A 25,075-nucleotide genomic window follows, 5' to 3' on the forward strand; every position below is an offset into this window, starting at 1 on the left:
TTTTTGTTATTTTTTCGAATGTTTTTTTTTTGTTGACACTTCGCATATCCCTTATGGCTGTACGACACTAGACTTTGATAAATTTGCTGCGAAGAGAGTAGAAAAACCCATAATTAGAGTGCGTAGCCTCTATTTGAGGCTATTTGAGGCATTATTTTTGACAATATGCTTTCCAGCCAGCAAAACGGAACAACTGGATCGCCAACTGAACGTATGTATATATACATATGTATGGTTTTTGCAGCTAGTCAGTTCCCAAAGTCTAATCTCACATAGCTATTAACATTAAACCAAAAGCTGCTGCCACATCGCAGCCGTCTGGCAGCCTGGTTTGATTTGTGACGACCGACCAGATCGAGAGAAAAACAAAATCCTATTGTTTTGTTTTGGCGGTGCCATCGGCTTTATATTCATTTGTCAAATCAAAGTATGAAGTGCAGTTTATGTAATGGGTTTCCTGTACATTCTGGGATGGATATCCCTTGGTATCCAGATCACGTTCCTTACTCTGTCCATAGTGGCTGGACTTTACTATTTGGCGGAACTCGCGGAAGAGGACACGACACAGGCACGGCGGTGCATTCTGTTCATGATCAGCTTCACAGTCTTTGTGTACATCATGCTGATGATTTTCAAGGAGTTCCCCTGGAGCATGCTGCTGTGCGGCTTTGTGGCGCAGGGCTTCCACCTATCGATAATGGGGGGTTTTCCATTCATACGCCTGCTGTCTGTGCCCTTCCTGGGCTCCCTCGTCATGCTGGTGGTCAATCATTTCCTAGCATTTCAGTATTTCACCACCGTCTATCTGCTTTTCACTCAGGTGAGTGCCTTGGGGAGTTGGACTGAATTAAACGACTGATCACAATTATTGCTTTTAGGTGCTTGCCTACTTCACCGTCTGCATGTGGATCGTGCCCTTCGCCCTGTTCGTCTCGCTCAGTGCCAACGACAGCGTCCTGCCCACGGTGAATAAGCAGAGCAGGCGGAGCCCGGACGTGGTCAGCAATTACTTCTCGCGGAACAAGAAGCAGGGGCTGCTCTCCCTTTTCAACTATATGAAGGAGCAGCTGCTCCCAGCGCGGAGCAAGAAGGCGTTTTAGAACTTACATATTCAGAGATGTGTGCAAATAGGAATGCGAATGATCTAGTATCTAGAGTAGTTCCTTTGATTATTTATTTTTTTTTACCTATAATCCAGACAAGCGAGCAAGTATACATACGTAGATAAATGCAAGATGCACATTCCTTTATTAATGGCCAACATTTAATTTTAAACGAATCCCTGTGAAAATAGAAATATAGTACGAGATTTACTTGGACTGAGCCTTAACACTGCCATCGACCATGCCGAAGTAGCACTTGTGGGCCGTGTCCCGTCTCCAAGACGCCTGGGATCATGGTGATGGCGCGATTCACTTCATCCCAGTTGTACTCCCGCTTGCCAACGAACTTCCAGTCGAGCAGAAAATTGCCATTATCGGTTATAATGGGTCCAGCCTTTACCTTTGCCATGCGCAGTACGACCTCGCCACCAAACATGGCCTCGATCTGCAGCTTTATGGGAACTTGGGCCATGGGCGCAACCTCAATTGGAACGCCCTTGCACCATTGCTCGCCCAGATGCAACGATTTCTTCGTGTAGTCGGCCACCACAATGAACTTTTTGGCGCAGGAGGCAACAACCTTCTCCTGCAGCAGGCAGCCACCGCCGCCTTTGATCAATACCATATTCGAGTCCACCTCGTCGGCCCCGTCGATGGCCACATCGATGATGGGATTGCGATCCACCGAGCCCAAGTTGAGATTGTAGTCCAAGATCAGATGCTGGGCCTGGTAGGACGAGGGCACACAGATCAGGTCCGTCAGCTCGCCATCCTTCCATACACGCTCTGCAATGCGCTGAACCGCGTACACGACCGTCGAGCCGCTTCCAATCCCTAAAATTTTTGTGTCCTCCTTCACCCACTCGTCCACGGCCGTGCGTGCGGCCTTCTTTTTGGCCTCGTCCAATGAAATCTCGTCGCCCATGTTCCTTGTCTGTGCACCCAATAAAAGCTGCTGCGCGTTCAAAAGATGTTGATTGAAATGTGGTTGCGATAAACCCCGACGAAGTAAACCCAATAACATGTGGTGATGTTAGTGGTTTAAAAACTTCAATGTCAAATGTCGTGGGACGATATACCGATGAAACAACGAACTTAGCCTACTCAAGCCCTCGTTTTTTAAACAGAACGACAACTTGAGTTAAGCCGCGGAATATAATACTAATACTAATAATTACTCTTGTAGGTCCATCTTATCCTTCATCTTTAGATAAAAATTACCACGACTATCTTTCACCCAAACTTTGCTAAAAATTCTTCAAGGCATTCTTTCGTGGAGGGTATTTTAGTACGCACTGGTGGACAATGGGTTAAGCGTCTGTTATGCGCTTCACAGAAATGTTAGCTGTTCTTTTTTGATATTAGGCGCGATTTTTATTGTCATATATTAATTTTCAAGTTAATAACTATCATCTTGGATTGTTGAGAGAGATACTTCCCTGAGATACTGCGAGTAATCATAGGTAACAACCTTGGGGGCAAAGAAGCCTCCGGAACCAGGACGACTCTTGTAAAAGATGCCTAGGCCGGCCAGAGGAACAGCCGGATGGGGCACAACCTCCTGCACATCAATGAAGGGCAAAGTGTTCTGGGACGCGTCTTTCACCTTGCTGGAGCTGAAAAAGTTCATATACTGATTCGATGTGGACAGCGGCAACGAGGGCAGATCTGCGGCAGTGGGCACATCAGCCTCTTTGACGATCAGCACTTCACGTGGCTTTTCGATGGTTTTCTCAGAGTTGCTGTTGTTCAACCAGACGCTGTTGCGCTTCGGTTCCACCAGCCGTCCAGTGGGGAAGTGGAAATAGCTGAACCGCACCTCCAGGTTGAGGTGCTTGTGCCAGACGCGAAAGCGGGCCCCAGTCACCACAAGGGAGCGGTTCGAGCCGGAAGTTATCTCGTCCAGGTCCATGGCGCGGCTGTCGACGGTGAGAGTGTGGTAGTCGTAGTCGTTGCGAACATCCACATCGTTAAGGTGGTATGAGTCCAGCGGCAGCCATTCTAGAGAGGACACATTGATTGCTCCACGAGGCAAGAGCTCGCCCTGCTGCAGCTGCAAGTGAACGACGCGATTACTCTTCACGAAGCGCACACCTGTTACCACCTTGTTCTCCATGAAGTCCGACAGCGAGTCACGCAGGTTGAAGTAGCGATCAGAGAGAGGTCCCTGCTCGTCGCACAGGCAGAAGCAGTAGGAGCAGCGCCAGAGAATATAGTGCCAGAATGATGAGGCCGTTTTAGTGGCCGACTCGCATCTGCCGTTGGAGCTCTTCCTGCCGAGAGTCGCCCCATCATCAGATTGAATGTATTCATAGAAGAGTTCCCCTCGGACGGGCAGATCTCCACATCCGAGTCCATGTCGCCGCAGTTATAGAGTCTTCCGTTGCAAGGCGTCTGCTTGCTGCAAAACTCTTTGTCTCCCTTGTAGCAGCCATTGGAGCGAGTGTCCGGATAGTCGCCACAGGTACCCCAGCATCCCTGGTTCTCGCCCAAGTTGGCCTCGTTCTCCACGTAGCCCTGCAGGATACGCGTAACTCGATCGTAGGTCTCCCCGGACACGTGCTTATCCTTTCCGGGATCACAGCGCCTGTAGACACGCCCGCTGCGAGCCATCACCTGACTAAGAACCTTCACGGAGGATTCCATACGCCGGGCGTAGTTATTGCGCATCAAAGCTATCTCCTGGGTGAAGTTGCCCTTCCCGAGCTCCCGCTGGATCATCCAGGAAAACTCCATCATACTGTAGGCCTTGAGCTCGGTGAGGGCTACACTTGTGTAGAGCTGAAATGGAAACTGCTGGGCGGAGTGTTTGGCAGCGTGTTGACAAAGTCGGTCTTGTTGTCCGCCTGTCCCTCATCCTCAAATAGAACCGAATGTAGCAGCTCCAGCTGCATAGCCAACGAAGTGGAGCCTGGGTCCACGTTCCACTCGGCAAATTTGAGAAGCGTGGCCGCCTCCAGAGCGTCCTTATGCTGGACATAGTCGCCAAACTGTGCGTACCGCGTTTTTACGATTGTGGTGAGGTCTTTGACCAGATTCAGCTTGTGCTGTTTCTGGGATTGCTGGTGGAGCTCCTGGATCAAGGTTTCGATGGTCAGGGCAGTGCGAAGAGATTCCATTTGCTCCAAATTACGGATGTGGTCATCCACCGCCTCGATGCGGTTCATCAGTTGGCGCTGCTTGTCATGGGTGCCGGTGACCTTATCTTCTAGAGACTCTACCACATCACAGACCTTTAATATTGCGTTGGTCACATCTCTGATCATCTCTATTATATCCACGGCTCTGTGAATCGCGCTGTGGGCGGGTGGGATCAATAGGATGGCAAACACCAAAAATAGCTTGAGTCGCATCGTATATTCGCTGTAGAAGTGTTGAAGTTAAATGAAAATGAAGTTCTTCAGATTTCCGCTTACTCAGCCGTCGAAAATGTTTATGCAGTCAAGAAAAAAGAAATCTTTCGTTCAGCAGAAAAGCGAATTGGATTTGTCCGCGATCGCGACTGTAGTTTCGGCTTTGAATACAATTATTATACATATGTATTTGAAAACTGCAAATCTGCACATATGTAATATACATATGTACATATGTACATATTATCGCTGTCGGAAAAGCGCCGTGCTCAGTATTGCTTTTCATGTATGAGTTAATCCCTCTCTCACACGAGTACCGCAATGTGTCGTTCGCTCTGGCTTTCTCTGCAGGCGCTTGATCATCTTGGGTACCAGGCGCATGTTCTGATCGCGATAGTTGATCGCAGTGTCGCTGACCTCAATGGCCTCGGCAAGAAGTCCGGTGGCATAGCTCTGGAGCGGCTCGATGCTGTCGTCCGCCCAGCTGTAGATGCGATTGATGGTGCCATCGTCGTTGGCTGTCTGGAAGACGGCAGTTGTTTCCAGACCTGGCATAATCTCCAGGATGAGGCGGCACGCCAGGATGTTCAGCTCCAGGGAGCTGCGACTGATGGTCTGGCGACTGAAGTAGTTCTCGCGCAGATAGTCGTTTAGCAACTGTATGGGTACAAAACACGATTTAATTCGAAGCCAAATAATGGTTGACAGCTCTTCTCACCTTCCCCATGAACACATCTTTGCGGAAGAGCAACTTGAGGAGCAGCCCATACTGGCAGCTGGGATCGGCGCGATATGGATGCCTCGAGTCCAAGGGATCCGGATCCTTGCGCATGTAGGCGTCCTTTTCGCGCTCAAAAATCTCCGCCAGACTACAATTGGTTCATTAATTAGCCAATCAATTTATCATTATGAATCATCACTTCTCGCCTTACCTCTTCAGAGTGGGCACGGGATCGTAGCCACTTTGAGTCTGCTGCTGCTCCCAGCGGTCGATGATTTGCGTCAGCTCTTTCTTGGTGGACGAGCGCCTATCGGCGGCTGTGTCTTCTTCTTGATTGCCAAAGGCATCGTCGGCGGCGGGGCTGCTGTCGCTCTCGTTTTCCTCAGCGGCTTCCGCATCACCACCGCTCATGGCATCCTCCTCTGCTCCTGCCTCTTCTGCGGCTGCCTCATCATCATTATCATCGTCGCTTTCGTATGCAATTTCCACAGCTTGGGCCATCGCTATGATGGCCTCTCTCTCTGGTTCCGCATCAACGTCCTCCTGCGCCGCCCCGGCCAGCGCCTCGTTACCGTTTTCACCGCCCTCTGACATTGTCAAAGTGGACAAAATGTGAAAATACGTTTAACGCGCACCAACAGATTCACAACAGTCTCACGGTTAGTAAATAATTTAGTCAACTTGCGAAAATAAATCGTGCGGCATACCACGCGCTCGAACCGATATATCGATGACTTGAGCAATCGATGCTGAAACCATGCAGCCCTGGTCGATAGGTGGGGAAACAATGAAGCCGGGTCGGGTCTGATTTTTGTTATTTTTTCGAATGTTTTTTTTTTGTTGACACTTCGCATATCCCTTATGGCTGTACGACACTAGACTTTGATAAATTTGCTGCGAAGAGAGTAGAAAAACCCATAATTAGAGTGCGTAGCCTCTATTTGAGGCTATTTGAGGCATTATTTTTGACAATATGCTTTCCAGCCAGCAAAACGGAACAACTGGATCGCCAACTGAACGTATGTATATATACATATGTATGGTTTTTGCAGCTAGTCAGTTCCCAAAGTCTAATCTCACATAGCTATTAACATTAAACCAAAAGCTGCTGCCACATCGCAGCCGTCTGGCAGCCTGGTTTGATTTGTGACGACCGACCAGATCGAGAGAAAAACAAAATCCTATTGTTTTGTTTTGGCGGTGCCATCGGCTTTATATTCATTTGTCAAATCAAAGTATGAAGTGCAGTTTATGTAATGGGTTTCCTGTACATTCTGGGATGGATATCCCTTGGTATCCAGATCACGTTCCTTACTCTGTCCATAGTGGCTGGACTTTACTATTTGGCGGAACTCGCGGAAGAGTACACGACACAGGCACGGCGGTGCATTCTGTTCATGATCAGCTTCACAGTCTTTGTGTACATCATGCTGATGATTTTCGAGGAGTTCCCCTGGAGCATGCTGCTGTGCGGCTTTGTGGCGCAGGGCTTCCACCTATCGATAATGGGGGGTTTTCCATTCATACGCCTGCTGTCTGTGCCCTTCCTGGGCTCCCTCGTCATGCTGGTGGTCAATCATTTCCTAGCATTTCAGTATTTCACCACCGTCTATCTGCTTTTCACTCAGGTGAGTGCCTTGGGGAGTTGGACTGAATTAAACGACTGATCACAATTATTGCTTTTAGGTGCTTGCCTACTTCACCGTCTGCATGTGGATCGTGCCCTTCGCCCTGTTCGTCTCGCTCAGTGCCAACGACAGCGTCCTGCCCACGGTGAATAAGCAGAGCAGGCGGAGCCCGGACGTGGTCAGCAATTACTTCTCGCGGAACAAGAAGCAGGGGCTGCTCTCCCTTTTCAACTATATGAAGGAGCAGCTGCTCCCAGCGCGGAGCAAGAAGGCGTTTTAGAACTTACATATTCAGAGATGTGTGCAAATAGGAATGCGAATGATCTAGTATCTAGAGTAGTTCCTTTGATTATTTATTTTTTTTATCTATAATCCAGACAAGCGAGCAAGTATACATACGTACATAGATAAATGCAAGATGCACATTCCTTTATTAATGGCCAACATTTAATTTTAAACGAATCCCTGTGAAAATAGAAATATAGTACGAGATTTACTTGGACTGAGCCTTAACACTGCCATCGACCATGCCGAAGTAGCACTTGTGGGCCGTGTCAACGAAGAGTCCCGTCTCCAAGACGCCTGGGATCATGGTGATGGCGCGATTCACTTCATCCCAGTTGTACTCCCGCTTGCCAACGAACTTCCAGTCGAGCAGAAAATTGCCACCACATCTACCACATCACAGACCTTTAATATTGCGTTGGTCACATCTCTGATCATCTCTATTATATCCACGGCTCTGTGAATCGCGCTGTGGGCGGGTGGGATCAATAGGATGGCAAACACCAAAAATAGCTTGAGTCGCATCGTATATTCGCTGTAGAAGTGTTGAAGTTAAATGAAAATGAAGTTCTTCAGATTTCCGCTTACTCAGCCGTCGAAAATGTTTATGCAGTCAAGAAAAAAGAAATATTTCGTTCAGCAGAAAATCGAATTGGATTTGTCCGCGATCGCGACTGTAGTTTCGGCTTTGAATACAATTATTATACATATGTATTTGAAAACTGCAAATCTGCACATATGTAATATACATATGTACATATGTACATATTATCGCTGTCGGAAGAGCGCCGTGCTCAGTATTGCTTTTCATGTATGAGTTAATCCCTCTCTCACACGAGTACCGCAATGTGTCGTTCGCTCTGGCTTTCTCTGCGCTCAGAAAAGACAAGCGCTGGAAGGCAGCGTTGCCAATTTAGCTTATTTAAGGCTAGATCTAGCTTATTTGAAAGCGGAACAGCTTGAAAAATTATGAAAATGCTTATAGCTTTAAATCTAGCCTTTTTTAATTTCACTTTGCTTATTTTTTCCTTTTTATATCCTACATGTATTTTTTGGTATTTTTTAAGACAAATCGAACAAAAAGTATATTTGTAGTACATATTTTGGTGTATCATGGTATTTTAGAATTTATTTATGGTTTATTTTCGTTGAAAAGTTTCGGTCTATACAGAAAATTGGTTGGTGATCGTGAAATGTGTAAATGTGTAAAACATGCCAAAAACAGTTTACAAACAAAACTTTCATCGACAAGCATCGATTTCCTCAAAAATAAAATAATACCGCCTGATGCAAAGATTGATGTCTTGAAAGATGACTTGGATGAATTTGCTGTGTCTTCATTATATATGGGATATTTATTTGAAAAGGAAATTAAAGAGAAAAATTATAATAATGAAGTTAACGAAATCAGAGAGATGTGCAAGGATTTTATAAAGGAGCTAATTATCCAACTCAGAGAAAGGTAAGCTTCAATTGGATTTGATATTAAAAATAAATAATAATCTGATGCTTAATTTCAGACTTCCAGATAATTTTGAGACATTAGAAAAACTTAGAAAATTAGAAAAAACAAAAACATTAGAAAGTTTTTGCAGCAGAAAATGTACTCAAACATAATAAAAATCATAATGATCTCATTTCCATATTGGAACACTTTAACTATAAGAATATAGATGGAATTCTTGCCCAATATGGCAAAATTCAATTAGTCCCTTGGCAAAGTACAGATGACACGATACAATTTTGGTCAGAAGTACTGACTTATAAAGATGCTGGCAAAAACAAGCCTTTTGAAGAAATCGCTTTATTTGCCATTGGCATTTTAAGTCTACCGTGGTCAAATGCTGCTATTGAACGTGTATTCAGTCAAATGAATATTGTTAAGCCCAAGCTAAGGAACAAAATGACCGTTAAATCCTTAAACTCAATATTAAATATAAGGTTTGTTTTAGAAATATTTAATTGTTTCATGAATATGACTAAAATTCTTTTGAATTTTACAGATATGGATTGCGCCGTCATGGAAAATGTTGTCACAACTATCAATTACCGGAGAAATATTTAAATTTAATACGTTCCAGCGATAAATATACCGATTCAAGCAATAGCGAATTGGATGAAATAATAACACAAGTATAAATGTATATATCTATGTGTTGTTTTATTTTAGCCTGTTTTTTACAATTTTTAGCTTGTTCTAGCTTGTATTTTTGTAAAATCTAGCTTATTTTGGCGCTCAAAATCTGGCAACACTGCTGGAAGGAGATGGCAAACGATTGCGTTCTGCACTCTGTCATTGTTATTGTTTTAGCTGACAGAAAAGGAAGATGAGAAATACAACGATACACTGAAAACAATATTTTTAACATAACAGAATGATGCGAGAGGATGAGAGGGCACATGAGAGGGTACACAAATAGTTCGTAATATATGGTAGATACATACATATGTATATTGAAAGATCGTTAGCATAGGAATGAACGGGCACGGGCAGGATCCGTTCCACTTTACATGGCCTGTTATCCAACATTGTAGATAACATTCTCTTTGCAGCGATGTTTCAGCACTAAATGGTTTCCTGGGTGCACTCGTGCGATTCCATTAACAATGGGAATAGCAACAATACAAAACTATTTTTAAAGTTAAGCGCTGGCCACGATAAAGGCAGAAAATGGCAGCAAAAGGAATTGAAAGCATTTAGTTGTGACTTACTGCGGTACGGCGACGACGATGACCGAACGAAAGCCATAAAGGGGAATCCCCACAAAAGGCTGCTAGCCCCGTTGTTGCATTCTGGCTTATGTACGAGTGTGTCTGTATGTGTGTATGCCCGGGATATTTGAGGAAATTTAATACTTTTAGTGCACAAAGCAAAGCTGTTGGCATTGCCATTGCGATAAAGCTAAAAAGTAGCAGAGCACAATTACAAAGGTGATTGCAATTTCTCTCTTTCGTGTTGGGAGAAAAACGGAGAAGAGTTATCCCTGAGTGGGTGCAGCGAGGAAGAGGGAGAAAGAAAAGAATTTGTGTTAATGGATTTCACTTTTTAAGAAATAAATTACTATCTCAGGTCTGCAAAGAAGCCAGTGGCTAGCAAGAGGAAGAACCACCGCAAACAGATTTCTATCCAGCTTGCAAGATTTGATGGGATTTTGATTCATTAGCAAAGGAGCAGACCACATAGTCGGAAAGGAATCGAAAGATCTGCTTATGCACATGCGTCTTCCACCATTACTTCGGTGGAAGTGGAACTCTACTATATTTCGGCAAGTGTTCGTAGTTGCCCAAAGTAAACAGCAATTAAGCGAAACAAAAGCCCGACCGACAGCAAACAGTAATGAATACTCGTATATCAGGGGGAAAAACAGCAAATGCAAATTGTTAATTAAAGAAATGGCATTGTTATGCGCCCAATGTGGCATGTTCCGGGCCAACACCTCAACAGCCCACAGTCCTCGGCTGTGCCCCACAATTACGTGCTGAAAAAACAAAAATTTGGCAAAAACTAAGGGGCAAATGGCCCTGCGACCCAGATGCAGCCCCACTGACATCCATTATGGCAGCCCCGCAGCAACTCAAATGGGGGACAGGGCTGGACAGGCACTCGCTGCTTCTTTTGTGAGAATTATGATTCTCTGGGCTGATGATGACAATGTCGGGAACTGCAACGAACGACTTTCCAATGGGTGCGATTTATAATTTGATTAGCGCATCGCTGAATGCACACGAAAACGAGGGAGCGGCCCTCGTATAATGCCGTCGAATCGCGCTCAAAAGTCAGCCGAGTGCACTCAGCGCGGGATGGAGACGAGAGCGGAAATCGGCACAGAATCTGAATCGGGCACCATTCTCGTCCTTATCCCTCATCTACTTAGAGGCCCAATGCAAAATGGAGCGGGCCATCACACTCCGTTGGCTGACAATGACAAATGATGATGGAGCAGAGGACCAGAGGACATGCCTCGCTCTTTGGATAAAAAGTTCTCTCGCTTTTGGCTTTCCGGCCAAGTGGCACTTTTATTGAGCCTAGGCCTTGTAGGCCCTGATTATCAGTTGTGTTTTGTCCAACGAAGCGAGCATGCCAGAAAAAAACAGACACAAATATCTGGGAAACTGCGAAAAAAGCCATTCACAAATCTCCACCGTTCTAAAGGGTTTTACCCGACCACAGGCACAGACACAAAGGCGGCCAAATTTGCCTGCCATTCATTAAACAATGAACAACAAATCTGAGCTGGGGGCGTGGCCGTGGAGCCTGCCTCCACATAGATAGATTAATGGCCGCAAACAAAGCCGACGAAATCAATTTATTATACGGCCGACAGTTGACCGCAGGAAAAACTGAGAAACCGAAACAAAAGCGGAAGGCTTGCGGGGAACATAACGAGCAAAATGAATTTAATTCTCCAGCAGGGAGGGTTCTCGGAAAGATTAGACTTAGAAATTTGGTATCCTTGGAGGGGAAATCTGCAGAGCAAGCCTATAGCTTAACCTTGCGCAATCCATCGGGAGTGCAGCAGTTGTAAGTGTCATTGATACGACTCAGTCCCAGGCGAGACAGTTCCTCTTGCTCCCACTCGTACTCCTGGTCGAACAGCTCCTGCATTCGCTGGCGTCGCGTCTAGACGATCAACTGCACGGCGGTGCTCAGCTCCAGGCTCATGGGCTTTACCAGATCATTGATGATGGGATTGTTCGAGGAGATTAGCGACGAGTCGCGGCTGTTGAGCAGCGAAAGACTGTGCACGGAGGGAAGCGACGGATAAGCTGCCCAAATGGTTAATCCCCTTAAGTCACTTACAAATCAGCAGGCATCTTTGTATTCCGGATTTTAGCTGGCACTCGAACACGTTTACTCAATATCGAATCGATGAAATACTGTTGTACCCTGTCAGACAATCTTCTCTAAGCCTTCTTGAAGGGTTTTTTTCCCAAGACTGCCAATCAATAAACCACTATCCAACAAATGGTGTAGAGGACTGACACCGAACACTCTAGTGAAGGTCCATCAAATGAGCTACTTAAGAGGAACAGCCACAGGATGGGGATAAGTGAATAAGCAGGTAAGATATAAGTGAGTCCAGGCCATAGAGAAATGTTAATGAAGAATGAAACGATACTAATAAACATCTACCCAGAAGTTGGGCTACAGGAGCTAAAAGCCAGGCACAGCCTCAGTACCCGCTCTAGTAATCCCGAGAGTGGGGCGCACAAGGTGAAGATTGGAAAACGAAATCGTTGCTGGGCCACTTTTGGCCCCGGCTACACTGAGACACTATCAAAGTCATGTTCGATGGGGGGAACAGTCAGGTGTGTAATTGCAATCCGAATTGGTCAAGTGTAACAATGTGAAGACGCCACGCCTGGCCACACTCCGACTCGGAGGGGGGGTTGGGGCGGTGCCACACGCCAGTTACCGTCTCACACCTGCTGCCATCCGGGGGAATCAATTTGATCCTTGAACTTATGCAGCCAGCAAACTGAAACTTGGCATCGCAATGCCTTTGAGGGGGGGCATTGCAGCCGTTTTGGAGAACAAAATCAGATTGCAGATTGCAACTGAAAATGTCACGAGCATCGACACATTTTTTGGAGGCAACTGTGTCTCCCTGTCTCCCTGTGTTCCTTTGTCCCTCTTCCAAAGCCGGGCCAGACCGAGCGGAGACCGAGCGGAGATGTCGTGACATTTGGTTTAGCACAACGCCTGTTTGGGCCCGACATGAAGAAAGGTTATTGCAATAGTCTCCGCCAAAGCAATCAATGGACGCCAGACATGAACTCCCGGGGTGCATGTGTTGGAGCGGATAGCACGGTAAGCACGAATATCACGGAGGGGCAGGACGAACACGGGCATGGGCACCTGCTCTCTTTGCTGCTGCTGCTGCTGCTTCTGCTCTTGCTGTTGGTACACTCTTCGCACTGGGTGGCAGGCCCCATTCATTATGTTGACCACGCTGTCGCATTTTGCTACGTGACATTTTGCTAACTGCCCAGAAAATGGAGCGAATGCCGCTGCCGCACTTGGACCATTGTCATGGCATAGTCCACTCCAGCTGCGACTGCGGCTGCTCGTCAGGGACGGCAATGTCTCGATTACACAGCGGTCTGTCAATCCATCGTTCTCTATGGAAGTTGTTTGCAACAGCGATATATGATCTATTTTCTATAGGTTATTTCGATGTTTCTATAAGAGGGAGGTCCCTTCCTCCATCATTTAATGGGTGCAATGGGCTTGGACTTGACTCAGAATCGTCTGTCCTTTTGGGTAGGTAAGTGTTCTCGTTCCCCGGTGATGTGTGCTGCTGAAATTTATCCAATTTCATTGCCATTACAATATATAAAGTTATGGCAATGTCTCTCCAGAGAATGGCGAATCACAGGCGGAACAGTGCAGAATCCGAGCGAAGAAGTTGCTCGGGATTTGAATCGGAATTGCAGTGGAGTCCGTTTCAAATTGCAAGTAAATAAAGCGTCTGGCAGACAGCAGAAACACCTCCCACGCCAGATTTGAGTTATGGACGTGCTGGGAGCAGGAACCGAAGCGTACACAACACCCGGAACATACTGGAGGCGGGAAGGGAAGGACCTTGGCAGAGGGATCTCTGGCATGGCGATGCGAGGCGGGGCAAAGTAAATGTGCAAGCATTTATTTATGTGGCCTGCTGTGGTGCACTTTAAAGCGCTGCAATTGCCCTGATTCGGGACAATAGTACAAGTCCCGTTGTACAGGACAACAGGAGGACATCCAGTACAAATGACACTGGTAGTTTGGATCCCGCAAAGAATTTGTTGTGAGACTTTCAGTTTGCTTTACAAATTCTAATTTCAAATTGTTCGGAAAACACACAGAATGGCACTTTATCCATCTGCTCTTGAAGTTGCAAAGAAATGTGTGGCAAACACTTTGGGCATTGGAGAAAACTGGCTAAAAGCTCAATTTTATGGTAAACTTTCGGGTCAAGTGAACACCAAGCAATGGACACGAAATGTATACTTAATAAGTACTCCCTACCCCACCAATCTATAAATTTATCAATCGAATTGCTGTTGAATCAAGCCGAAACATTATCCACCTGGTGGCTGGACCTGCAGGAGCCCGACACACCCGAACACGCATTTCAATTTTAATAAGCACTCGACAGAGGGAGAGAGAGAGGTCCTGCTCCTTTTTGGCCTAACTTTAATTAACAACAAAAGTCATGGTCCCTGCAAAACAGCACCAAAACGAGAGCTAAACCTGATGAAAAACCTTAATTTGTGGACAACGAGAGCGGAGCAACAAAAGAGATGACATAAAAAGACACATGAGACCAGAAGCGCAATTCGTATGGCAGTGGGCTTCCAAGGAGCGCACAAAAAGTCGCTACCATGTAGTTTCACTTCCATTTTTGGTCTTTTGGTCCTTTTCCCCATGCTGCATGCGCGTGCGTGTGTGTGTGTGTGTGTGGCACGTCCCTGGCCATCAACAAGGGGTTTTTTATACCCGATACTCAAAATGAGTATTGGGGTACATTAGATTTGTGGTGAAAATGGATGTGTGTAACGTCTAGAAGGAATCGTTTCCGACCCCATGAAGTATATATATGCTTGATCAGCATCAATAGCCGAGTCGATTGAGCCCTGTCTGTCTGTCCGTCCGTCCGTCCGTCCGTCCGTCTGTCCGTCCCCTTCAGTGCCTAGTGCTCAAAGACTATAAAAGCTAGAGCAACGATGTTTTGGATCCAGACTTCTGTGATATGTCACTGCTACAAAAATATTTCAAAACTTCGCCCGCCTACTTCCGCCCCCACAAAAGACGAAAATCTGTGGCATCCACAATTTTAAAGATATGAGAAAACCAAAAACGTAGAATTGTAGAGAATGACCATATCTTTAAGACTGCGGAATCTGAATTGGATCGTATTATTATTATAGCCAGAATCAAGAAAACAATTTTATTTTTTCTCGCCCTGTCTCTCTCTAACACACACGTAGCATAGGCGGCTTTGCTTAGAGAAAAACATTAGCGCCTAGATCTCAGAGACTACAAAAGCTAGAGCAACGCCTAGTGCTCAAAGACTATAAGAGTGAGAGCAACGATGTTTTGGAACCAGACTTCTGTGATATGTCACTGCTACAAGAATATTTCAAAACATTGCCCCGCCCACTTCCGCCCCCACAAAGGGCGAAAATCTGTGGCATCCACAATTTCGACGATACGAGAAAACGCAGAATCGTAGAAGATGGCTATATCTTCTAGAGTGCAAAATCTGAACCAGATCGTATAATTATTATAGCCAGAATCAAGAAAACAATTTCATTTTTTCTCGCCCTGTCTCTCTCTAACACACACGTAGCATAGCCGGCTTTGCTTAGAGTAAAACATTATCGCCTAGATCTCAGAGACTATAAAAGCTAGAGCAACCAAATTTGGTATCCACACTCCTAATATATCGGACCGAGACGAGTTTGTTTCAAAATTTCGCCACACCCCCTTCCGCCCCCGCAAAGGACGAAAATCTGGGGATATTCAAAAATCTCAGAGACTATTAAGGCTAGAGTAACCAAATTTGGTATCCGCACTCCTGTTAGATCTTACTATAAAACGTGTATCTCAAAACTTCACCCCACCCCCTTCCGCCCCCACAAAGGACGAAAATCTGTTGCATCCACAATATTGAGGATACGAGAAAACTAAAAACGCAGAATCATAGATAATGATCATATATATCAGATTGCTGAATCTGGATCAGATCAGATCATTTCTATAGCCAAAAGGAACAAATCAATTTGCACTGGCTACGCAGCACCCGACGTCACGCTCAGACTGATTTTCTGTCTCTCTCGCACGCACTCCTTGTCGTGTCGTTTAATATTAGCGGCGTCTGCCGGAGGAGAGCCATACTGACTTAGTATCGGTCTGCTGCGGTCTCCGCAGCAACTCACAACGTTCCCCTTCGTTTTATATGTTCTTGTAAAAGTAAAATTAAAGAACAAAACTTTTACGCAAGTCTGATTTCAGTTCTATCATATCTTTTCGGTGAACTTTGTATTACAATTCCCCTGCCATGGCAAAATTAGGAAAGGTTTTTTTAGGTTCTTATACAGAAATGTCCGATTACTGATCGGTGATCGCTGATCATGCCTGAGCCGCTCCAATCGTTCGTTGCAAGAGAGCGCCAACTGACGGCATGGCCATAAATGAAGCCGTCTGCCCCGGAGTGCGTTCAGTATGGTGAACATTATTGGAACGTGAAGAACAGAGCATTTTCAGTTTATTTCGACTGCGAACAGTGGAGAGTACATATGTATGTATATACGTGATCGCAGGTAGAATTTTGAGCGGCGTCAACGTTATGATTATTTGAAGCTGCTGACAGAGGGCGATCGTTGAACTGGGACGTGACTGCAGTCGATCGAAAAACCGGTAACCGGGGTACCAGCGCACTCAAGTCGAATGTCTAATACGGTTTTAAGGCCCGAATGAACCAACATGTGCCACTTTTGGGGCAGAAGCCCAGCAAAGACATGTATTGCATCTGGAAGGAACTAAAGAACCAATCCTCGTCTTCAGGATCAGTGCCGTCTGGACCGGACAGCTCCCTGCGCAATGCGATCTTATAAGAGGCTACGGGAATCTTTTGGTGGTCAGGCACTTGGAGCCCAGTCTCCACCAGCTCATCCGGCTTAGGCGCCAAACAGCGCAGCAACACAATCTCCAGGTGCACGTGCAAGAAGCTTCTGCCATCGTCGCATTCTTTCGTCTTCAAATGTACGGGTTTCGATAGCTCTAAGCCCTCTGGTCCCATCAGGTTGGCGTACACACTTTCCCTCTGGGCGATTCCGTACATGGTCAGGGAGAATTCCTCCGTGCAGAAGCTTCGAATGCGCTTCCAGTCTATGCGACACACTGCCTCCAGCATCGCGAGGGTTGCCTGACACGTTCCCTCCAGGAATTCCTCTGCGCTGAAGTTCGGCCCGAGGAGGTAGCGCAGCCTCCACAGGAGGTAGCGCTCCTGGAGATATATCCGAGCCAGGTTCAGGTGGTCCTTGAGCTGGCTCATCTTTACAGGTGGCTCGTGGCTAAGCTGTCGGCAGCACGGGGCCGGGGTTGGGGTAAATGGTTGCTTCCCTGCAAGAATAATTTTGGTGGGGGCACGTAGATCATTTAGGAACATTTTGGGGACAATTATTAAAGACTATATCAGTGGGAATCCTGTATGTAAGTATGTTTGACTGACTGTATGTTCTCCCAGTTTCATTGCCACAGCATGCTTGGATCTACATCCATTTACTGCCTCCTTTTACTGCTGATGCCTTCTGCCAGCCTGGCTGTCTACGATCACTATCGCCTGCCCATCGCCCTGGAGCCACAGCACTATGATATACGCATCCTGACCCACCTGAATGCCTCCGACCTGCGCTTCGAGGGGGCTGTGAGGATCGATCTGCTTGTCCTCCAGCCCACTAGAAACATCACGATGCATGCGCGGAATTTGCGGATAGACAAGTCTGGCATTTCGCTTACTGGTGGAGGGGAGAGGCAGTGCCTCACCGACATGGATATCGAGCTGAACGAGGTATACGACTACTACACGCTGCACCTGTGTAGGGATCCGGAGTTGGGGCAGACCTACCAGCTGACGATGCACTTTGAGTCGTCGCTGAATGCAACAGAGTCAGGCTACTACAACAGCTCCTACACGGACGCGGCATCCCAAGAGAAACAGTAAGTATTGCGGATCTTTGACAAACGATGGCCGGTTTCCTGATCACACGTTTCATTCATTAGTTACTTGGCAGTCACACAGTTCTCTCCGACGTTTGCCCGCCAGGCGTTTCCCTGCTTTGATGAACCCTCATGGAAGGCCACTTTTAACGTGACCCTGGGCTACCACAAACGCTACACGGGCCTCAGCAACATGCCGATCCTTCAGTGCCGACAGCAGTAAGTATACGATCATACTGATCCACTAAGCCTCTCTCTTCTTTTCATCGTCTCAGTGAAAGCCTCCGTGACTATGTCTGGTGCGAGCACGAACAACTGTCGAGGACATCCACCTACCTGGTGGCCTATGCGGTCCACGATCTGACCAACGCGGCCACCGTGCAGAGCGACACCAAGAACAGGGTGATCTTCCGCAATTGGTTGCAGCCCAAGGCGGTGGATCAGGCCAACTTCTCCATCGCCATGGCCCCAAGAGTTATCGGCTACTTTGAGGATCTCTTTCGGCTGGACTTTCCGCTGAGAAAGATCGACCAGCTGGCAGCGCCCACCCACAGGTTCTCGGCCATGGAGAACTGGGGACTGGTCACCTTCAAAGAGGCCAAGTTCGTGCACAGCCCGAATGATCTGCAGGTGGCAAGGGATGGCAAGGCCAAGACGTTGGCCCACGAGTATGCGCATCAGTGGTTTGGCAACCTCGTGACCATGAAATGGTGGAACGATCTCTGGCTGAAGGAGGGCCCATCCACGTACTTCGCCTATCTGGCCGTGCAGCCCGATTGGGGTTGCGGCGAGCGATTTATAGGCGAGGACTTGGAACGTTTCTTTCTTCAGGATTCGGCCAGCCCGGCGCGCGCCATTTCCCGAGAGGTGAAGGATCCTGCGCAGATCCTCGGGCAGTTCTCAGAGTACGTCTATGAGAAGGGCGCCCTGATCATGCGCATGCTGCACAAGATGATCGGCGAGGAGGCCTTCTTGCTGGCCATTCGCTCCTATATCTCCGTACACTCCTTCGGGAATGTGGAGCAGGCTCATCTGTGGCAGTCCATGCAGGCGGCAGCCGTGGAGGAGAAGGTGCTACCCCCTGACTTCAATCTTGGTCGAGCCATGGACTCGTGGACGCTGCAGGGGGGCTATCCACTGGTCACCGCTGTTCGGGACTACGAAACGGGCAGCGTGAGCCTCAATCAAACGAGATTTTACCTGGAGAAAGGCCTGAGGGGAGGCGCCAGAGGCCAGAGGGGAGGCAACTGCTGGTGGGTGCCGCTGAGCTTTGTCTCCCAAAACCATCCCGACTTTGAGCGCCCTCGTCCCCAGTCTTGGCTGGAGTGTCCCACTTCTGCACACACAGTGAAACTACCCCTCAGTACAGCACGCAATGAGTGGTTCATTCTGAATCCCCAGGTCAGTGTCATCTATCGGGTGAACTATGACGAGCACAATTGGAGGATGATCATCAGTACTCTGGCAGATGATTCAAGCTTTGGGGGCATCCCCGTGTACAACAGAGTCCAGCTAATGGATGATCTGATGGCCTTGGGTGAGGGAAAACTCCTCAGCTACGACTGGGCCTTCGAACTTTTCGAGTATCTGCAGAGGGAGGAGGAGTTCCTGCCCTGGAAGAGAAGCCTCTTAGACCGCCTTGGAACGTTATTGAGTGGTCGGCAGGCAACAGAGTTCAAGGTAGGCTCGAAGGTGGTCATTTTAGGACTTTATTCTATCACCGTTTCTTCCAGGTTTACATGGCAAAGCTCCTCACAGCGCCATATAGCCGCCTGCCCAAGCTGGTCGCCATCACGAGTATGTCCTCGACCATCAGGGAGGTGTCCTTAATGCGGCTGATCTACGCTCACGCCTGTCGCTACCGCGTGGACGACTGCGTGCCCCAGGCCAGGCAGGCCTTTTTGCGAGATTCAAATGGTTTCCTGGAGCTTTCCGCCGACTTGCAGGAGGTGGCCTACTGCACCGCCATCCAGCAGGGCAGCGAAGCGGACTTCCCGCATGTGATGCAGCTCTTCAGGAACTCGGCTCTTGGATGCTGCCGCAACATCAGTCTGCTGGGGGAGTTCCTCGACTACACGCTCCAGTCGGAGAAAGAAGAAGTCAGCGATTGCTACTTGCTGGCCGTGAAGACCGCATTGACACGTGAGCACGTGGCCATCGAGGCGGCCGACCACATTCTGTCCCACGCCAAAAGACTCACGTAAGTTGGGGGTAAATTAAGCCAAAAGAAAACCGAATAATTGATGACAGCGAAAAGTTCAAGAAACGGCAGCTGACGAGCCTCCTGCAGACCCTGGCTGGAAATCTGCACAGACCCAAAGATTCGGCAAGACTGAAGGACTGAAGGAGCAATTGAAGGACCTGAACCAGTTCGAGGAGCCCCTCCAGAAAGCCCTCGATATGGTCAAGGTGAACCAGCAATGGCAAAGGGATTGTTCCGGCGATTTCAGCCAGGCTCTGGGGAGGCATATCTAAGAACCATACACAGCCCATGTCCAATAAACGGGGAAACGGGGTCCAATAAACGTGGGCACTGGATCAGGAGATGAACAATGGGAAAAAGTTGTCCCCGCCATTTACTTATCCCTTTTGTTTGGCTTGGAGCTACTCCATCGACGGCTGCCAATTAGTGAAATTAATCGTTTGCAATTGATGTGCCAAAGGGATAAATGGATGGCACTGGCAACAGGAGACGAGACTTAGGGCATCAATCAGTTGAAAGTATCTGTCAGCTTCTACTATTATGAGGGCATTGTGCAATCTTGTATCAATTACATATCACAATGCATTTGACAACGGATCCCGGCTACTACTGCGCGTATAAGCAGGCAATTAGGAACAATTGACTGAACTAAATGGATATAGATTGACATTGAAGGGATTCCTGCCCAAAGAGATAATTGTAGATTCGGTAATCCTAGAGGAGTCCTACTGCCAACGCTTTAAAGCAAATGCCTTCGAGTACTCATTGGAAAACCATTGATGATGAAACCACAAAGAGAATCGTTGGGCATACATATGTAAGCCAATAAAAGTTCGAGTATATGTACAGTGTACACACTACATGCATATGTGTACATAGTTTCTTCATTGCATTCATAAATGCAAATGAAAAGTGGCGCTGTCCTGTCAAATAAATTAACGCTATTAATGCTTGTTAAAATTGGTCTGATACATTGGTCTGATACCAATTTGTTTTGCAAATAATAGTAAATAAATAAATAATAAAATGGAATACGCTGTGGTCTGTGCCAAAAAAAGCTGTAAGAAGCAGATCATCCACGATCAGCCGAATGTCCCCTGCTGGCTCTGCGACAGCGTAGTGCACGCAAAATGCGCTGGATTTTCTGGCCTCGTGAGTGATGCTATAGCCAAACTTGCATTACAGTTGCGAGGCATGCCGTGCGGTGGAGAAAGACATGGTGGCTTTCATGAGGCAGACGCGGAGTGGCCTTAAGGAGCTGACCGTTGGTTTTAAAAACCAATACGATCGGCTCCTAGCCATGGAGGCTCAGTTTAGCGGTTTAAAACTGCTGAATGAGTCTCCGAGGCGCAAAAAGGTCACTCCGCGGGATCTGCAATTGCCAACCGTCACTCAGCCGTGCGCCGCCGAAAAACTGACTCCGACCACTCCAAGTGTGCAGCAGTTGATCTCGTTTGCCACTCCAAGGGCAACGACAGCTGCTGGCGATGCAGATTCGGTAGCCGAATTCATCGCCTCGGAGAATGTGCAGCCAAGTACGTCTGCAGCGTCCGTGGTGTCCGTAAGTTCGCTAGTTGTCCCGTCTATCCCGATCCCACCAGTAAATAGACGTTCCGGACCTCCGGATATTGCCACCACAGGTACTAGGCCTGTGGTGACTAAACCACTGGTGGGAGTCCCACCAAAACGACAAGTTTTTGTTTCACGGCTGGCCCCTGACCTCACATCTAATGATGTAATTGTAATTTTGTAATTTTATTCAAAGCAAAATAAAAGCCGTGGGCTTAAAGGTGGAGAAATTTAACTTCTCTTATGCCAGGGAGATAGCCTCGTTTAAGATAAGCATCTCCCCAACTCAATTTGACACCATTTGCTCCGCCAAATTTTGGCCGGAGCATTTGGTGGTGAAGGAGTTTAAGGCTAAGAAGAAGAATAGGCCCCCCATATCCCTTCCAAATCTTTCCAGTGTGCCACCCTCAACCTCAACTTCCTCTTCCTCAACTTCCCGTCTTGCTTCCACCTTTCCAAAAAACTAACTTCTCTTTTAGTAACCTATCAGAATGTAAGAGGCTTGCGTAGTAAGCTCAGCATTCTTTTCCGGGATAGTGTTGCATTTACTTCCCACGTTATTGTGTTTACTGAAACCTGGTTAAAGCCGGACATTCTTAGTTCCGAGGTTTTGGCAGGTCGGTACACAACTTTTAGAAAGGACCGTTCGTCTCGACGTGCAGGGGGGTTATAATTGCAGTGGACTCTTACTTCACGTCGGAACACTTCACAGTCCAAGTTCAACAGGAACTGGAATTCCTGTGTGTAAAACTGATTCTTCCCGCTTTCGCTATATTCATTACTTGCTCGTATATCCCACCTTCTTCGGATATTTCAATTTATGAGCAGCACTTGTCCGCTTTAACCGCTGTTTCTTCCTCGCTATTTGATAAAGATCGTATGATAGTTCTTGGTGACTTCAACTTGCCAGGAACTGTTTGGTCTTCGGTAAACGAGTCTAGTATCCTAGTGCCCATGTCACGACATGACTTTGTTGACGGCTTGCTTGACCTATCCCTGTCTCAAGTCAACCATGTGAAAAATTCCTTGGGTCGATTGCTTGATCTGTGCTTTGTATCGGATCCGAACATAGTGTTGTTAACCCGAGCCCTTCCGCTCACTATACCTGAAGACGCCTACCACCCTACTTTCGAGGTGTCGCTAGATATAGGACCAACTGTATTGGATCGGTCGAGTAGGCTGCCCGAACGTGTCCGCTGCTTTCGTAAAGCCGAGTTTGCGAAGCTTAATAACCTCATTAGGGATTTTGATTGGTCCGCTTTGTACTTGTGCACTGATATCATAAAAGGCACAAACATTTTTATACCCGATACTCAAAATGAGTATTGGGGTATATTAGATTTGTGGTAAAAGTGGATGTGTGTAACGTCCAAAAGTATATATATTCTTGATCAGCATCAATAGCCGAGTCGATTGCGCCATGTCTGTCTGTCCTCCTGTCCGTCGGTCCGTCTGTCCGTCTGTCCGTCCCCTTCAGCGCCTAGTGCTCAAAGACTATAAGAGCGAGAGCAACGATGTTTCGGATCCAGACTTCTGTGATATGTCACTGCTACAAGAATATTTCAAAACTTTGCCCCGCCCACTTCTGCCCCCACAAAGAGCGAAAATCTGTGGCATCCACAATTTCGACGATACGAGAAAACTAAAAACGCAGAATCGTAGAAGATGACTATATCTTCTAGAGTGCAAAATCTGAACCAGATCGTATAATTATTATAGCCAGCATCAAGAAAACAATTTCATTTTTTCTCGCCCTGTCTCTCTCTAACACACACGTAGCATAGGCGGCTTTGCTTAGAGTAAAACATTAGCGCCTAAATCTCAGAGACTATAAAAGCTAGAGCAACCAAATTTGGTATCCACACTCCTAATATATCGGACCGAGACGAGTTTGTTTCAAAATTTCGCCACACCCCCTTCCGCCCCCGCAAAGGATGAAAATCTGGGGATATTCACAAATCTCAGAGACTATGAAGGCTAGAGTAACCAAATTTGGTATCCGCACTCCTGTTAGATCTCACTATAAAACGTATATCTCACAATTTCGCCCCACCCCCTTCCGCCCCCACAAAGGACAAAAATCTGTTGCATCCACAATATTGAGGATACGAGAAAACTAAAAACGCAGAATCATAGATAATGATCATATATATCAGATTGCTGAATCTGGATCAGATCAGATCATTTCTATAGCCAAAAGGAACAAATCAATTTGCACTGGCTACGCAGCACCCGACGTCACGCTCAGACTGATTTTCTGTCTCTCTCGCACGCACTCCTTGTCGTGTCGTTTAATATTAGCGGCGTCTGCCGGAGGAGAGCCATACTGACTTAGTATCGGGTATAACTGTAGAGTTGCGGTGTCCCCAGCAACTCACAACGTTCCCCCTCGTTTACAATGCTCTTGGCACATTTTTATACCCGATACTCAAAATGAGTATTGGGGTATATTAGATTTGTGGTAAAAGTGGATGTGTGTAACGTCCAGAAGGAATCGTTTCCGACCCCATAAAGTATATATATTCTTGATCAGCATCAATAGCCGAGTCGATTGAGCCATGTCTGTCTGTCCGTCTGTCCGTCTGTCCGTCCGTCCGTCTGTCCGTCTGTCCGTCCCCTTCAGCGCCTAGTGCTCAAAGACTATAAGAGCTAGAGCAACGATGTTTTGGATCCAGACTTCTGTGATATGTCACTGCTACACAAATATTTCAAAACTTCGCCCCGCCCACTTCCGCCCCCACAAAGGACGAAAATCTGTGGCATCTACATTTTTAAAGATAGTATAAAACTAAAAGCGCAGAATCGTAGAAGATGACTATATCTTCTAGAGTGCAAAATCTGAACCAGATCGTATAATTATTATAGCCAGAATCAAGAAAACAATTTCATTCTTTCTCGCTCTGTCTCTCTCTAACACACAGGTTTCATGGTCGGTTTTGCCAATTGCAAAATATTAGTTCAAGGATCTCAGAACCTATAAGAGCCAGAGCAACCAAATTTGGTATCCACACTCCTGTGATATCGGACCTTGACCGTTTCGTGTCCAAATTTCGCCACACCCCCTTCCGCCCACGCAAAGGACGAAAATCTGGGGCATTCCCAAATCTCAGAGACTTTTAAGGCTAGAGTAACCAAATTTGGTATCCGCACTTCTGTTAGATCTCACTATAAAACGTATATCTCAGAATTTCGCCCCACCCTCTTCCGCCCCCACAAAAGACGAAAATCTGTTGCATCCACAATATTGCACATTCGAGAAAACTAAAAACGTAGAATCATAGATAATGACCATATCTATCAGATGGCTGAATCTGGATCAGATCAGATCATTTTTGTAGCCAAAAGGAACAAATCAATTTGCAGTGGCTACGCAGCCCCCGACGTCACGCTCAGACTGATTTTCTGTCTCTCTCGCACGCACTCTTTGTCGTGTCGTTCAATATTAGCGGCGTCTGCCGGAGAGAGCCATACTGACTTAGTATCGGGTATAACTGTAGAGTTGCGG

At 46.9% G+C, this 25,075-nt stretch overlaps 7 protein-coding genes and 2 pseudogenes across 7 annotated transcripts; 3 read left to right on the top strand and 6 right to left on the bottom strand.

Moving 5' to 3' along the window:
* Positions 1 to 71: 71 nt before the first annotated feature.
* LOC117190037 (protein TEX261-like) lies at positions 72 to 1,319 on the top strand. The gene is made up of 3 exons (XM_033395125.1): positions 72 to 211; positions 277 to 820; positions 879 to 1,319. Exons 2-3 carry the CDS (start codon positions 449 to 451, stop codon positions 1,098 to 1,100), a joined length of 594 nt encoding a protein of 197 aa, XP_033251016.1. The 5' UTR covers positions 72 to 211; positions 277 to 448; the 3' UTR covers positions 1,101 to 1,319.
* Positions 1,214 to 2,174, bottom strand: LOC117190034 (annotated as a pseudogene).
* Positions 2,175 to 2,454: 280 nt separating this feature from the next.
* Positions 2,455 to 3,842, bottom strand: LOC117191571. Its single transcript, XM_033396399.1, has 2 exons — positions 3,436 to 3,842; positions 2,455 to 3,376 (listed from the first exon to the last, which is right to left on the bottom strand). The coding sequence occupies exons 1-2, from the start codon at positions 3,840 to 3,842 to the stop codon at positions 2,503 to 2,505; spliced, it is 1,281 nt and encodes a 426-aa protein (XP_033252290.1). The 3' UTR covers positions 2,455 to 2,502.
* Positions 3,843 to 4,715: 873 nt separating this feature from the next.
* On the bottom strand, positions 4,716 to 5,998 carry LOC117190032 (protein mahjong-like). Its single transcript, XM_033395120.1, has 3 exons — positions 5,389 to 5,998; positions 5,175 to 5,325; positions 4,716 to 5,113 (listed from the first exon to the last, which is right to left on the bottom strand). Exons 1-3 carry the CDS (start codon positions 5,769 to 5,771, stop codon positions 4,739 to 4,741), a joined length of 909 nt encoding a protein of 302 aa, XP_033251011.1. The 5' UTR covers positions 5,772 to 5,998; the 3' UTR covers positions 4,716 to 4,738.
* Positions 5,999 to 6,066: 68 nt separating this feature from the next.
* Positions 6,067 to 7,307, top strand: LOC117190036 (protein TEX261-like). The gene is made up of 3 exons (XM_033395124.1): positions 6,067 to 6,196; positions 6,262 to 6,805; positions 6,864 to 7,307. The coding sequence occupies exons 2-3, from the start codon at positions 6,434 to 6,436 to the stop codon at positions 7,083 to 7,085; spliced, it is 594 nt and encodes a 197-aa protein (XP_033251015.1). The 5' UTR covers positions 6,067 to 6,196; positions 6,262 to 6,433; the 3' UTR covers positions 7,086 to 7,307.
* Positions 7,210 to 7,487, bottom strand: LOC117190043 (ribose-5-phosphate isomerase-like; the record flags this gene model as incomplete). Its single annotated transcript, XM_033395131.1, has 1 exon — positions 7,210 to 7,487. A coding segment is annotated over one exon (189 nt), but the record flags the coding sequence as incomplete, so codon positions are not given.
* Positions 7,488 to 11,382: 3,895 nt separating this feature from the next.
* Positions 11,383 to 12,002, bottom strand: LOC117190042 (annotated as a pseudogene).
* Positions 12,003 to 16,322: 4,320 nt separating this feature from the next.
* Positions 16,323 to 17,273, bottom strand: LOC117190035. Its single transcript, XM_033395123.1, has one exon. The coding sequence runs from the start codon at positions 17,245 to 17,247 to the stop codon at positions 16,531 to 16,533; it is 717 nt and encodes a 238-aa protein (XP_033251014.1). The 5' UTR covers positions 17,248 to 17,273; the 3' UTR covers positions 16,323 to 16,530.
* A 16-nt stretch (positions 17,274 to 17,289) lies between these two features.
* LOC117185947 (aminopeptidase N-like) lies at positions 17,290 to 20,719 on the top strand. Its single transcript, XM_033395132.1, has 5 exons — positions 17,290 to 17,798; positions 17,862 to 18,017; positions 18,074 to 19,478; positions 19,532 to 19,998; positions 20,049 to 20,719. The coding sequence occupies exons 1-5, from the start codon at positions 17,341 to 17,343 to the stop codon at positions 20,140 to 20,142; spliced, it is 2,580 nt and encodes an 859-aa protein (XP_033251023.1). The 5' UTR covers positions 17,290 to 17,340; the 3' UTR covers positions 20,143 to 20,719.
* Positions 20,720 to 25,075: the final 4,356 nt, after the last annotated feature.

Source organism: Drosophila miranda (genome assembly GCF_003369915.1).
Source record: "Drosophila miranda strain MSH22 chromosome Y unlocalized genomic scaffold, D.miranda_PacBio2.1 Contig_Y1_pilon, whole genome shotgun sequence".
In the NCBI taxonomy this organism is placed as follows: domain Eukaryota; kingdom Metazoa; phylum Arthropoda; class Insecta; order Diptera; family Drosophilidae; genus Drosophila; species Drosophila miranda.